Source organism: Dama dama, chromosome 24, assembly GCF_033118175.1.
Source record: "Dama dama isolate Ldn47 chromosome 24, ASM3311817v1, whole genome shotgun sequence".
In the NCBI taxonomy this organism is placed as follows: Eukaryota; Metazoa; Chordata; class Mammalia; order Artiodactyla; family Cervidae; genus Dama; species Dama dama.
Window position 1 is genome coordinate 52,740,146 of NC_083704.1, and position 14,340 is coordinate 52,754,485.

Genomic DNA, 14,340 nt, shown 5'->3' on the forward strand with positions numbered 1-14,340 from the left:
TGGCACGGCGGGCAGGCCCAGGCCGCCCCCCCGCCCCAACCACGGTCCCGTGGGGCTGCGACGGCCGCCCACACCTCATGCACAGCACCATGTGGATGTTGCTGCGCACACGCCCAGTGTAGGCAGCCATGAGGTTGGCCTTGGTGGGCTGCAGGCCCTGCTCCTGGATGTATGGCCGCATGGTGGTGATGATCTGGTCCTGCTCATCCACGTTGTAGAGGTTGGGAATGTCGCCCGAGTTCAGGATGTTGTTAATGTCCTCCAGGAAGGACTCATTCTTGATCTGGGGGAGAGCAGGGTGGAGGAACTGAACCTTGATGATGGCCCTGGGGTGTGGGGCTCCACGACCCTGGTCTCCCTGGACCTTAGCAACAGACCTCTTCCACGGACTGTGCCACTAGGATCAGAGAAGCCCGGGGTTACGCAGGTGACCTCCCGAGTCGTGGTTGAGGACTCACACCCGGACCCGCCCTGCAGCAGAGACTCTGAACATCGGTGCTTGGCTATGGAAGGGCCTGGGTCCTGGGTGGGACATGCAGTGTCTTCCTCCTCTCTTGCTGGGCCTCTCCACATCTCACAGTTAACTCCCCGGAGAAAACCAGGCCACAGGCAGAAACAGGTCCTTCCTATCTCATATGGCCAGGGCCCGGCCAGTGCCAGAGGGCACCCTCTCTTGCCTGACTATGTAAGGGAAGCCCCAGAGAGAAGAGCAGGGCTGGCTGGGAGCCTTCCGGGGCTTCAATTTCAGCCCAACCCCAAACGCCAGTCAGGCTGAAGCTCTGTCCTGTCTGTCTTGAGGCTCCGGACCCACACCTCTCCTTCTCTCAGCCCTGGAAGAGGCTTCACACCTAGGGAGCTCCAGATGGAGCAGCCCCAGGAAGGAAGCCATGGGCCCAGCACTGTAGGTACCAGTCCTGTGGTCCTTGAGGTCAGAAGCCCTTGACCAGTGCGTGTGGTTCTGCCTGTGGTCAGCCATGGCGCCAGGGGCCTTCTTTACCTCTGGGGGTAGCCATGATCTATGCCCACCCCCCCAGTTCTGACAGGCTGTGTTTGGCCCCCTGCCCCTCTTTCAGCCATTCCTCCCAAGATCCACCCTCACTGACAGGGACCTGGACTAAAAGAACTGACCACCATTCTGGATGGCGTGCTGGGGTGAGTTGTATCCCGCTCACCCCAGACCCTGCCCACTGCCCGTGTGGTGGCACCTGGGTATCTGAGAACAGGAAGGTGATGGGCAGGTTGTGCAAGCCAGCCTTGAGCAAGACCTTCTTGACGTCATCACGCCACTCTGTCATGCCGTAGTTCTTAGACAGCTCAATCTGGAAGCACTCGTACTCGGCCCTGGAGACAAGTATTTGGGTAGAGAGTTTAAGGCTTCACCTGAGCCATCTGCTCTCGTCCTGGGCAGACTTGCTGACTCCTCGGCCCTGAACCTGCTCTCTGGCCTCCAGACCTTGCTGAGGCTGCTCCCTCGGCCTGGAATGCCCTTCCCTTCCATCCGCCAAGCTCTGATTCAGAGAGAAGGCCCATGGTCACCTCCTCCAGGAACCCCTCCTGGATGCCTGCAGCTACCCACTGCCTTCCCCCCAGCATCACAGGGCCCGGCTGCTGCCGCTCCTTGGAGCCCAGGCCTTCTAGAAGCCTGTGGGCCAAGTGGGTCTGCCCAAGTGCAGAACATGAGGAAGAACAGGGATGGAAATGAGTCTGCCACAAGCTACCCGCCGCCCACCATGCCTGGGGGCCCTCACATGTGCGAGGCCAGTCTTGTGAGGGAGCTGCGGCCGCTGCCGCCCACACCCAGCAGGAGGGCGTTGCCCAGCGCCTGGCGCAGGGTGCGGCTGATGCGGCAGACGTGACTCATGGCGTCCATGAAGAGCACCAGCCTCAGCTTGGCGGTGTTGATCTGGTTGTAGTCTTCCATGTACTCCTCGATCACCTGCATCATCTGGGGGCAGGGGTGGGGATGAGAACAGCTGGGTCCTCCTTCTGTCCCCGTGCACCATGTCCCCCCCACCCCCTGACATGTGCTGTCGGGGAGAATATCTCCTCCCTTCCCTATGCTCCTCTGTGCAAGGAGGGATGTTGGGCCTTCGGATGCCGGGTGAATGAGGCCTGAGGGTGGGGTCAGAGAGCTGCCTGCTGCCTCCAGGGCTCTCCCCAGGATGTACCAACCTGGGGCCCTGAGGGAGCTACTGAGAACTGGAGAGGGTCTGTGTGGGGAGAAACTACCAGGAGGCCCACTCACTCCGGCTTCATCCTGCCACCCTGGGATCTTGACTTGAGACTTGTGGCCCCAGGGGCCCTGCCACAGCTCTGTGGGTGGATGACAGCCCCTCAAACGGCTTAGTGGGTCCCCAGTTATGGAGCAGGTCTCAGCTGAACCACAGGCTTACCCTCAGCAAAGGGCCAAGCGGGGCCTCCTGCACCCATTTGACAGGTGAGGAGATGGGGACTCAGACAGGCAACTGCTTAAGTCCCTGCAATGGCCTTCCAGACCAGCGTCTAGCCCTCTGGTCAGAGAGTGGTGGTCTTAGCAGCGGCCACAGAGGGCCGGGGTCCCAGGGCTAGGGCCCCAGCAGGACCCTCACCTTCCTCTCATTGGTGATGAGCTCGTAGGATTTGACGTCGGAGCCTGGCGACATGAAGTCCCCGTAAAGGATGGGCTGGAAGGGGCAGACCTCTTCGAAGCCCACCTCCCACTCGTCCATGTGGCTCTCCAGGAGCTTGTCGAACCAGTCACGGTCCTCGTCGTTCACCAGGCGGTCGCGGAACACGCGGCAGTTCTCGTGGTACCACAGGCGCAGCAGCTGCACCTTGTCCTGCGGTCACCCTGGCGTCAGTGCCCGGCCTCAGCCACCTCTCAACGCACCAGGGCCCTGACCTGGGCCTGGCTCTCTCACCGGGACCTGGCAGGACCCTGAGGGTCTGCTGGCCCACGGAGGATGCGGTCCACACACTGCTGCCCTGGCCTCTCCACTGCCACCCCCTGCTTCAGGCCCAGCTCCTTTAGCTTCAGGGTCCCCCTCACCCTGGGCTTCCTGGGTGGTACTGGTGTTAAAGAACACGCCTGCCAATACAGGAGATATAGAGACTCAAGTTTGATCCGTGGGTCAGGAAGATCCCCCAGAGAAAGAAAGAAATGGCAACCTGCTCCAGTATTCTTGCCTGGAGAATCCCTTGGACAGAAGAGCCTGGCAGGCTATAGTCCATGGGGTCACAAAGAGTCAGGCACGACTGAACTGACTTAGCACACAGTTTTCAGAGTCCCCACAGCTCCCCAAACCCCGAGCCTGGGAGGGAATCCTGACTCCTTATACCTTCCTGACACCCCAAGTCTAACCCCTCACTTGATCCCCGAGCCCCCTCTGACACTAGCCACATCCTGCTGCTGCCTCCGTGCTGACTCTCCTGCCTCTCCTCAGGTGGTGGGACCGGCCTCAGGAGGTCCCCAGGCTCTTCTCTCGACCCCTCTGCCTAGAGCTTGGAGGGCCAAGGCTAGTGTCTGTCCTGTTCACCCTGTCCCTTAGACACCAGGCCCGCACACACGGACCCATCCATCCCCCATTCCAAAGTGCAAATCTACACCCTCCCCACCCCCGGCTCCCATCACCTCCAGACTCTCTCCCGCTGCAGCCACGGAGCTGCACAGGCACCCAGCACCCTTGACAGTGCTCCCCGCTGCACTCCTGCTCCTTCCTCCTGGTACCTTCAGTTCCTAGAAGGCATCCCATGGACTCTTCCCCCAGTTTTCTTATACCCTGGGCTGCTATCAGGAAGCCAGCAGGCCTTGCCGGGGCCTGGCTCCTGCTTTTGTGTGGCCCCATCACAGCCACTATCCTAGGCATGGATTTCACCAGCAAGATGGGACTCAGCCGCATGAAGCTCCTGGGGGCTTGGCAGCTGCTGATGCCAAGTTCCACCCCTAGCCCCAGGGCCTGACCAGATCAAGGCTGAGGAGTGTTTGATCAGGAAGGCCTAAAACTGGGGTCGCGGAAGGACCATGAGGTCAGTGTGAGCACTTGCTATTGTACACTGGGGAGGGGCCCACCAGTCCTCACCTCGACCTTGGCTGGGTCGGCCATGAGCATTCCCTGGAAGACCTTGGAGAGGTCCCGCAGGTTGAAGGTGTAGTGGGACTTGGCCGGGGTGGGCAGCAGCTGGGAGGTGATGGTGGAGTACACCATGATGGTGGCTTCCACGAGGGGATCCGTGAAGTGGGCGATGTTGGGGGCCCCAGCTGAAGAACAGGAGAGTGGACCTGGGTCACGGCCCCTGCAGATCTGGGGCTGTGTCCTCTGCACATGCCTTTCCCCAGCCTGCAGGCTTGGACTCCCCCCGCCCTGCAGACCTCTCAGATGCTACCTCTGACAAGGTCTTCCTGGCGACCCCCACCATGGGGTCAGGAATCTCTCGCTGGGAGCTCCCCACTTTTATATCTTTATCACTGACCTAGCCTGTCCCTGTGTTGGGGTGTTGGGATACAGTTGTGGAATTGGAGACACTAATGGGGCCAGACCTGAATGAAACGTGCTGCTCAGAGCCATGCATGGGAGGGGTCCTTACCTACATGGGGGTAAGGAGTGCACTGCCATGGGTGTGGAAGCCTGGGCTCAGCCAGGACACCTTGGGGGCTTATCACCCCCTTGCATTTTTACCACTACACAATTTGCTTGTGCTCTGAAAACCATCCAGTTTTTTTCTGGGAACCAAAATTCTGTCAGGGAGAATTTGGGGCAGAGAGAGCCTCCACAAAGAGGAAAAAGGCAAAGAAGGGGCAGAAGGGCTCACCAGCCCCAATGTGGGCTCCTCTGTTAACATGAGGACTGTTTTAGGTGCTGGGCACGGGGGTGGGGGGGCGGCCCCTGCAGACACACTTCTCACCCCAACAAGCTGACATTCTTGGTGAGGAAGACAGACTCCGACCAGTAAACAGGAGACTGAATAAGCCGGGGTTGGGATATTTGATATAAATGCTGGGGAGGCCTTGCTCAGAAGTGCATGGGAACAGAGACCTGAAGCCCTGAGGGGCCAAGCAGGCTCAGAACTGGAGGAGGGACACTCACCTTGCTTCTACTATGGGACGGGCATGGGCCCAGGCCCTGACCAGCCACGTAACAGGTGAATGACCCTATGGAGACTGTCGGTGCGGGGCGACCTTTGCTCCGGCACTGTCCAGGGGTCCCCACAGGAGCCTAAGGAGGGCTCACTGTGGCCCCTGGGACCCAAGCCTCAGCCACATCCAACTTGAGTCCAGGGCTGCCCCTGGAACAAGGGCCCTTGCCCCCTCCAGGCCCTGCACCGGGTTCTGGGCACTACACTTACGCACAGGCTCCCGGTAACTCTTTTCTCCTAGGAGTCCATCTAGAGGATTGAGGGAGAGATAAGGGTTCAGAGTTAGATGAACCACTTGCTGCCCACCTTGACTGGCTATACCCAGCTGAGCAGCCCCAGAGCAGCCCCTGACCACCATCCCCTCCTCAGAGCCACATGGCCCCACCCCTAAGCTGGGCATGGATGCAAGTTCTGGCCTATAGTCCCTGGGGGCAGGGCAGGGCAGGCCAGAGGAGGGAAGGCCTGACTCCCCCCACTCACCACCTAGCACAGTGTCAAGTGGAGTTTAAAGGTCAGAACATGTTCTCGGTGGGAAGTGGACTGGTTAGGGGAAACTGCATCCCGGGGCAGACCTTTCTTCAAGCCTCATGGAAGATGAGGACCACTTTGTTCATTCTATCTTGGTGGTATTTCCTCATGCTCAAAAGTATCAATAATATCTCTCCACTAGAGATTCTAACATATGTATCTGTGTGCTTATATGGGTGAACGTACATGTATGCATATGTATAAATCATATATTCAGCAGTTTCTGTGTGCCAGCTTCATACCAGATGCTCTACATGCAGTGTCCTATTTAACCTTCACAACTTGGGGTGATGGGCACTAATAGTGTCACCCATTTTAGATGAAGAAACTGGCTCAGAGAGGTTCATGAACTGGCCAAAGGTAACAGAGCTGAGTAAGGGGTGGAGTCAGTGGTTCAGCCACCCCAGCTCTTCCCAGTGTGGCTCACTGGACCTGGGCTTCTGCTGGAGCCCACGGCCTCCCCGACTCTTGCCTGGTACTTACCCACCCAACTGCCCAGGATGGTGGAGAAGATGCGCTTCTTGCTGACCTCATCCATCTCAGCAAAGGACAGATAGTTGAAGTGGCGGGTCAACCGTGGGGTGATGGCATTTCTGCCTCCACCAGGGGGGCCCATGGCACAGACAAAGTTGATATCCACCAGATGCTTGAAGGCTCCTGGAGTGGGAGTAGGAAGTCAGAGGCCCTGCCAGGGGCTACATGAAGGCTTTTGTAGGCCCTGAGTACTTCCACCTTCATGGGCCTCCTCCATTAAAAATATTTTTTTTAATGTATACTTTACAACAGCATTGGCACATAGACAAATGCATTAATATCATACATTTTAAATGCTCTGTGACCTAAATGTTCATTTTCCCCTTGTTTTTAAAAGAGATTAGGACATTTTTGTGGACCCTCTATGACTCTGTGGGCCTAGGCTCTGACCAGCACACCCCAAACCACCCCCTGGCCCAGGCCGAACACACGCACCGATGATCTTGCGGTCATACCAGCCGCCGTGGTCCATCCACTGGCGCAACAGCTCAATGGGTGGCTGGGCGCCATAGGTCTCCAAGGCTGGCATGTTCAGGTCATCGATGAAGAAGATGAAGTTGCGCCCCAGGGGCGGCCCGAACACGCCTTTCCGCCTGCGGGGAGGGGCTGTGTGAGCCCAGGGCCCCTGGTACCAGGTCCTCGGGGAGTCCAGGGCTGCAGGAGGGCAGATCCACCTCTGGGAGGCCCTCACTAACTTCAGCCTCCCCCAAATCGCTGGGCCTCTTGAGGAGCTCCTTGTCCCATTCTGAGTGTCCTGGGACATCACATCTGGCTGTCCTGAGTCTTACCTCCAGGCAGATGGATCACAAGCCCTACCCAAGCGCCCGTTCCAGGGAAAGTGCCCACAGAAGGACTCGGGAGAATTCCTGATAGAAGAAGGGTGCACGGGCACCTCCCACCCAGGAGGGGAGGGGACGCAGAATCTGGCTGAGCCAGGCTGGGGGACATAGGGATCCAGGAAGGAGCCAGGGGGCCTGCCTCTTGTCTAGCTTGCTGTCGATGAGGTCCTGGGTTTGGTTGGCCGAGGTACAGGCAGAGAAGGTGAGGAAGTGGCTGACGTATTCCAGTGGCAGGTTTTTGAGGAGCTTGTTGGAGATGGTGAGGGTCTTCCCTGTGCCCGTGGGCCCGATGCACAGCACCTAGGAGAGGGGGGTCATGAGGTCAGAGCGTTCTCACAGGGCCCGATGCACAGCAGGAGCTGCTGCCCTATCAGTGCGGGAGGCCGGTCACTCCCGGCCTAGGCCTTGGGGTGAGGGGAGGCTGGGGTGGCAGGGGCACTCACGGGCTTGTGGTTGGTGAGCAGCATGTCTAGCAGGTAGGACATCTGGATGGTGTCCATGGTTGGCACGATGATGTTGCAGTAGTTGGTGTCTGGCATCATGGTGAATGTGGTGGAGGAGTCCATCCACTTCACCCAGGCGACCTGGAACCACAGGTGGCACAGGAGGGGCCTGGAACCTCTCCTAGTTCCCGTCCAGGCTGAGTGTACCAAGAGGGCAAGGAGCTGCACTGTCGGGCAAGAGGGTCCAGGGGAGGGGCTGCTTCTGATAGAAATAGGAATCCCTATGCCCTGCTTTATGCCCAGGGTGGGGGACTTCTGGAACAAACCTCCAGGAATTGGGGGCTCTCTGTACACAGCTGCCCAAATGAAGGCTTTGCTGCATCCAGTAACCTCCAGTGGGGCCAGTCCCTGGGTCTCTGCATATGAGAGAAGTCCTCTGGGAACTGGACAACCCAGAATGCAAAGATCTTTGCTGTTGACTTTAGGCTTCCCAAGCCTGTGGGGGCCACAACTGTGGGACCGGCATCACCTGGATACTGGGAAGTCACCTGACCTGGTCTCCCCCACCATCCCCAGCTACACGAATCCCTTCACCCACCCACAGCCCTGACTCAGCTTGCAGACATCCCTCTATGTGGTCAAATCAACATGTCCCACTGGGGACGGTACTGATGGTCAGACTCATATGTGTGAGAACCCCAGCAGGACCGTGTGTGGCGACCACCTCTGAGGTGCCTCTCTGGCCACTCCTCCTTCTGGGCTGGGGTCCTGATGCCATGAGCGTAGGTTCATGGAGCCCTTGCTGGCTGAGAGGAGCAATGGGGACACTGAAACAGGCCATGGGGGCTTACTCCTCCACTCTTGGGGAGCCCCGCCCCTGGGCAAATGGGGCTCTTAAGTAGAACCAAGTTGATGAACCCCTGGGCTCAGCAGCAAATGGGACAGGCAGTACACATGGTTGGGAAGGGAGGCACTCTGTCCTCCCCCAGTCCCAGGCTCAAGGCCAGCTCTGACACCGACTAGCTGGGTATGACTGTCCTGAGCCCCAGTTTCCTTGTTCGGGAAATGGACACACTAGTAACCACCCTGTGGGTCCGTGAGGATTCATGAGATGATGCAAATAGCCCCAGCGTGACATCTGTGGCCATCAACAGGGCCTCCTCTCTGCAGCCATTATTCCTTGAGTAGGACAGACACCATCTGACCTCCCCTCACCCCCTCCCCGTGCTGTTCCTCCACCTGCTTGCCCTCCTCCTCCTCGTCGTCATCATCACTGGTGCTGCTGATGCCACCGTCCTCCAGCCTGTAATCAAACACCAGCCCCTCCTCTGGGAAAAGCAAGGCCACCTGCGAGGGATCGGGGGTGGGGGGGGGGGGGGAAGAACCAGATGATGAGGCCCAGTCACTTATGTGGCTACTTGTTGTCCCTGGGGCCCTGGGCCTGGGGGACAGTCCCAAAACACCCAGCAGTCAGCATACACGTCCCAGCCCTTGGAGCCCAGCCCAAGAGGTGTGAGCCCAGCCCAGCCATGAAGGGCGGCTGCCTCTCACATTTTCTGTCTTCATTTTGATCCTGAGCCAGTGGCTGAAGTTGCTACGGCTAGTGCTGTCCCCCGTGGCACCCACACTCCAGATGAGGGAGAAGATGAACCAGGGCTCGATCAGCTCAGGGATGCGGCTCAGCTTCTCGGGCGGCATCTTCTTGAGGCCCTGGGGACAGAGGGCGGGGACAGAACGGAGTGACCTGAGGAAACCAGGGGGGTGGGGGGGTCATCCCTTGGCCTCTGCAGCAGACTGGACGGGGGTGTCCCATGAACCACGTGAGCCAATCCAATTCTCTCTTCCAAGAAGCTGGACTTGGGATTTGGGGCCCTCGGGTGAGGCAAGTGGGGCAGGAGGGAGCAGGCTGCAGTCTACTGCTTAGAGTCTCACTTCTTTGGGCAGGAAGGGCTTGAAGAAGCAGTCCAGAAGCTTGAGGAGACTCATGGTCAGGTTGCTGTTGGTTGAGGTGATCACCTCCTTCACCAAGGACCGGACGAACGCGAGGGACTCCTGCAGAGGATGGGCACCCCACTCTTGTGGGTGTTGGCCATAGCACCCGGCTGCCCCCACCTGGGCCGACACACTGTGGCCTCCCTCACCTCCAGGAAGGAGATAAAGAGGGACTTGAACTGCTCCTCAAAGGGCCTGAGTAAGGCAGGGAGACGCCTCAGCCAGCACTCGACGAAGGGCATGAGCCCCAGGATGCTGGGCTCCAGGTACACCATGCCGCAGCGGGATACTGTGGCTGGGGAGGCGACCGCCAGGTCTTGCACCTCGAACATCATGGTCATCGCCTGCCACCAAGATGAGCTGCGTGAGCAGGACAGCTGCTGGCCCCCAGGGCAGGGGAAAGGGCCGCAGGGCCATGGGGAGGGGCCGCCCATCCTGCAGCAGCGGGCGGGCCCGGGGCAGGTGGTGGGCCAGGCACAGTGCCGGGGTAGGGGCAAATGCAGGAACCCTTGGCCTCAGCTGATCACGGGGCTCTTGCTGAAGCCTTGGGGAGGAGTCTAAGTCAGGAGATTCCCAGAAGCCCTCTGGCCAGCCTGGGGTCAGGGCATTTTGGGGTCCCTGGAGCCCTTGGGAGATCTGATGGGAACTGTGTGCTCTGCTCCAGAGCCCCCAAACTATGTACATGGACACAGGGTCACACTGGCCTCTGTACCACCTGTACCCCAGACTCTAGGAACATTGCCAGGATGCCTGAGCCAGCCTGGGCTGAAATGGCTGTGAGTGGGCCCGGGAAGCACAAGGCAGCATCGACTAAGACTGAGGTGGTCGTCCTGGGCTGAGAGCATTGCAGAGAGTGGGTCTGCCGCAAGGGAAGCGCCAAGCAGCTGTGCAGGACGTGCCTCAGGTACACGAGCCTGGGGATGGGGAGGAAGCCTCGGCCCGGAGAGGGAAGGGTGGAGGGGATGAGGCTTGGCCAGCCTGGTGTGGCCCCTGGGCCCACCCGGTTGCAGAGGACAGCGGGGTGAGTAGACAGGCAGATGGACCTCTGTGAGCTTGATGATCTCCCCGGAGCTGAGGCACAGCTTCTTGTTGTCGTCCAGCACCGTGTTCATGTTCTCAATCCAGACGGCGTCCACTGGCCCATCAAACATGTACCACTTCTTGCTGGTGTCGGAGGCGATGGCCCCCACCCGGATGAGGGAGGAGAAGATCCCATCTGTCCTGCAGCCACCAGGGAGGAGAGGGCTGTGGGCACTGGAGGCAGAGGGCCGTGGGTGCCAGGGAGGAAGGGCCACAAGCACAGCTGGCTCCCAGGGAAACCTGGATCTAGGTTGGTCCTGCTCTGCGTTTTTGGTTTTTTTTTCTTTTTTTTGTCTTCAGTACTTTCATTCATTTAAAAATTACAGTAGGGAAAATAAGACTTTTTGGTATAATATGTAATGAAAATGTGTGGTTATATTCTCTCCCTGCTGTGCTGTGCTTAGTCATTCAGTCATGTCTGACTCTTTGCAACCCCATAGACTGTAGTCCTCCAGGCTCCTCTGTCCATGGGGATTCTCCAGGCAAGAATACTGGAGTGGGTTGCCAAGCCCTCCTCCCCTCCCTGCTGAGTCCTCACTAAAGTTACATTAAAGGAAGATGGAAAGTAATACCCTCAAAAGAAAAGGATGATGGGGAGGAGGGAACACAGAAGTCGAGGATCACACGGTCCCAGAAGATGGACAGAGGTAGAGAAGGGGTAAATGACCTCGCAGAGACAGCAGCGTCACGAGATGTATCTAGTTCCTGCCACAGAACCCGGAAGGCTCATACTTCAGAGGCACCAAATGCCAGGGAAACAGGTGGGTAGAAGGGCATTTTTCTGGTCTGGTCCCCAGACCCCAATCTGTCCACACAAGAGCCTGGAGTGGCTATGATTGAGACCCTTCACCAGCAACGGGGGAAGCTGGACAGGCCCATGTTCAGAAAGACAGGTGACTGCCCTTTCTCCAGTGCCCATTCCCCACTGAGTTCCCAGAACACTGGGACCAAGAAGAAGTCACCCCAGCAGGAGACTGGAGACTTCTCTGGAGAAACAGAATAGCCCCAAAGAAAAGCTTCTAGTGCTGACTGGTGGGCCTCTAGTCAGCTCCATGCATTTCCCCCTAAAATGCACACCTCGGCCTGGGAGCACAGGCCCCAAAGAGGGACCGCCAGCCTCTCGTGGGTACTGACAATAACAGTCAACTTTTCCTGAGTGGTTGCCATGTGCTACACTGTCCCAGCCACCTCCCATTAACAGGGGTGTCATTTTTATCCTGACTTTGCAGGTGAGGGACAAAGGTTCGGGGTGGGGGGCGGGGGTGAGGTGGGGCACTCAGTGAGGAAGCACAGTGGTGGCAAGAGTCCCAGGAACTTGGGCTCCAGAGCCAGAGCTCCCAACCCTCCACTCAGCTGGGGGAGGGAGGGGGCCAGGGACCCACAGGGTGCACAGGTCTAGGAGCAGGGTGGTGCCCGGAAGGGTCTCGGGCTACTCACCACTCATGGGTGAGCAGGTCAAACTCCCCATACAACTGTCCCATTGTGATGGACTTGGGGTTGAGCACGTAGTAGTTGACGGCCTCGTACACACCGCCGCTGATGGATGGCTGCCCTTTCAATGACGTCATGGCAGCAGCCAGGACTCTGTAACACTGGGGAAACGGCCAGGCAAGAGTGAGCCTCCGAGCTCCCTGGAGAGCAGGGCTGGCGTGGGCTGTGGGCCTCAGGGAGCAGCGGGGTATTCTAAAGGCCCAGGAGGCACAAGCTGGGGGCCAAGACCCCTGCTGCTGAGGCTGCCCTGCCCTCAGGCCCACACTGTGGGCAATGGGCCACGCAGCTTGGCTCCACTTAAGTCACTCATTTTTTTTCTTTCTTTTTAAAATTTTTATTTTATGTTAGAATATAGAGAATGAATTTATAGTTGCCAGAGGGGAAGGGGGAGGGGGAGGGATAGATTGGGAGTTTGGGAGTGACATGCACACACTGCTATATTTAAAGCAGATAATCAGGGACTGCTCTAGTAGTCCAGTGGCTAAGACTCCATGCTCCCAATACAGGGGGCCTGGGTTTGATCCCTGGTCAGGGAACTATATCCCACATGATACAGCTAAGACCTGGCACACCCAGATAAATAAAGTAGAAAACCAACAAGGACCTGCAGTTCAGCACAGGGAACACTTACGTTACTCTTGCCAGAGCCTGTGGGCCCGACGAGCATGAGGCCGTGCCTCACCACCGTGGTCTCGTAGAGCTGGATACACTTGGTCAGGAATCCTGGAGGGGACATGGCAGGGGGGGCCCAGGGGTCAGAGTAGGGGCTTAGATCCTGGCTCTGCCACTAGTTCATTGTAACCTCTGGTGGGTTACCTCACTCCCCGAGCCTCAGTTTCCTCATCTGTGAAATGGGGTGGCAGTAGTACCTACCTCATAGAGGGCTGTGAAGCCCTGAGCACAGAGGGTTTGGAGAGCTTCCGGGTTGGTGAGCACCTCCACAGGCTGGGAGGGTGACTCACCCCAGCTCCACGGGGACAGACCTCACCCTGTGTAGCCCTTCACCCTGCTGTTACCTGTATCCTTTATCACATCCTTTTTTAAACAATAAACCAGCAAACATTCCTGTTTCCCTGAGTTCTGTGAGTTGTTCCAGCAAATGATCAAGCCTGAGGAGGGGGGCATGGGAACCTGTGATTTGCAGCAAAGCAGGACAGAAGCTGTGGGTAACCTGGGAACCCCATACTCGTGACTGGTGTCTGAAGGGGGTGCAGTCTTGTGGAACTCAGCCCTTAGCCTATGGGATCTGTGCTGACCCTCATTAGTGTCAGATTTGAATTGATCTGTAGAACACTCAGGCGTGTTAGAGAACTGATGAGTTTGAGGTAAAACCCCACACCTCTGGTGTCAGAAGTATTGAATGTGAGAGTGAAGGTGAAAGAGTTTTTCCTCAACTCCCATCACTTGAAGGGTCCCAGTGGAGACAGAGGCAGAGAGCCCCAGCTCACAGCATGCTTGGCCACGCGTGAGGGACCCTGAGGCTGGACTACGAGCCTGGCATAGCCAGACCCAGCCTTCTTCTAGTGCCCACAGGACTGTGGGGCAGGGCCAGGGCTCACCGTCCACGTCCTTCAGGTTGCTCTTCTCGCAGGCCTTGCGGATGGCCTTGTCCAGGATGCCGTAGTCAGTATCCTCCTCCTTGATGGTGGGGAACAGGTCAGACACGATCCCAGAGAAGAGCTTGAGGTCCTCCTGCAGGAACTTGGGCACATTCACGTCTCGGATGGCCCGGAGGCAAATCAGCTCCTGCAGCAGAGGCCCAAGTCAGATGACCCTTGACCCTCAAGCTGCTCCAGAGCCCCCCTGGACCACCCACTCCCACTGGATCCCCGCCACCAGAGCTCCCCTGGAGCCCTCGGGCACCTCTTTGAATGGAGCTCACCTCGTCCATGCTGGGGTTTTCTCGCTTAAGGTTCCCGGCAGCTGAGATCACAGTCTTCACAGCTCTCATCCCAAAGTCATAGTGGTCCTGTCGCCACCAAAAAGAGGAGGGGTGGTGGGCACTGTCCCTCTTGGGGCTTCTGGGGAGCACTCAGCCTCCCACCTGACACCTGGCCGGGCCTCATCACCCAGCCCGTGGCTGATGTCACTCCCCTTGCAGGCTGTCAGCACCCGCTCACACATCCCAGCCTGGGCTGAGCACTGTACTTCGTGCTCCTCTGGTGCCTCTGCTTCGCTGCCTCAGTCGCTCTCTCCCTCTACCAGAGAGAGCACCCTGCCCGCCTCGTGGACCCTGAGGGTGAGCTGTCTGCCTCGGTCATGGCTCAGTCCCTGCGGGCCCACCCAGCACAGCGCCAAGGGCAGGGAGGCACTCAGGTTTT

At 58.3% G+C, this 14,340-nt stretch overlaps 1 protein-coding gene across 1 annotated transcript in view; it reads right to left on the minus strand.

Moving 5' to 3' along the window:
- DNAH1 (dynein axonemal heavy chain 1) overlaps positions 1–14,340 on the minus strand; it is a 74,736-nt gene that overhangs the window by 15,449 nt on the left and 44,947 nt on the right. Inside the window, exons 32-50 of the mRNA XM_061129198.1 lie at positions 13,902–13,988; positions 13,579–13,765; positions 12,651–12,742; positions 11,966–12,120; positions 10,492–10,669; positions 9,598–9,792; positions 9,389–9,508; positions 9,008–9,166; positions 8,696–8,803; positions 7,457–7,597; positions 7,153–7,313; positions 6,610–6,767; positions 6,124–6,297; positions 5,323–5,361; positions 4,059–4,237; positions 2,589–2,819; positions 1,749–1,945; positions 1,206–1,341; positions 75–283 (exon numbers count right to left, since the gene is read on the minus strand). Of these exons, the coding sequence (XP_060985181.1) occupies positions 75–283; positions 1,206–1,341; positions 1,749–1,945; positions 2,589–2,819; positions 4,059–4,237; positions 5,323–5,361; positions 6,124–6,297; positions 6,610–6,767; positions 7,153–7,313; positions 7,457–7,597; positions 8,696–8,803; positions 9,008–9,166; positions 9,389–9,508; positions 9,598–9,792; positions 10,492–10,669; positions 11,966–12,120; positions 12,651–12,742; positions 13,579–13,765; positions 13,902–13,988 (2,906 nt within the window). The remainder of the gene's footprint in view (positions 1–74; positions 284–1,205; positions 1,342–1,748; positions 1,946–2,588; positions 2,820–4,058; positions 4,238–5,322; positions 5,362–6,123; positions 6,298–6,609; positions 6,768–7,152; positions 7,314–7,456; positions 7,598–8,695; positions 8,804–9,007; positions 9,167–9,388; positions 9,509–9,597; positions 9,793–10,491; positions 10,670–11,965; positions 12,121–12,650; positions 12,743–13,578; positions 13,766–13,901; positions 13,989–14,340) is intronic.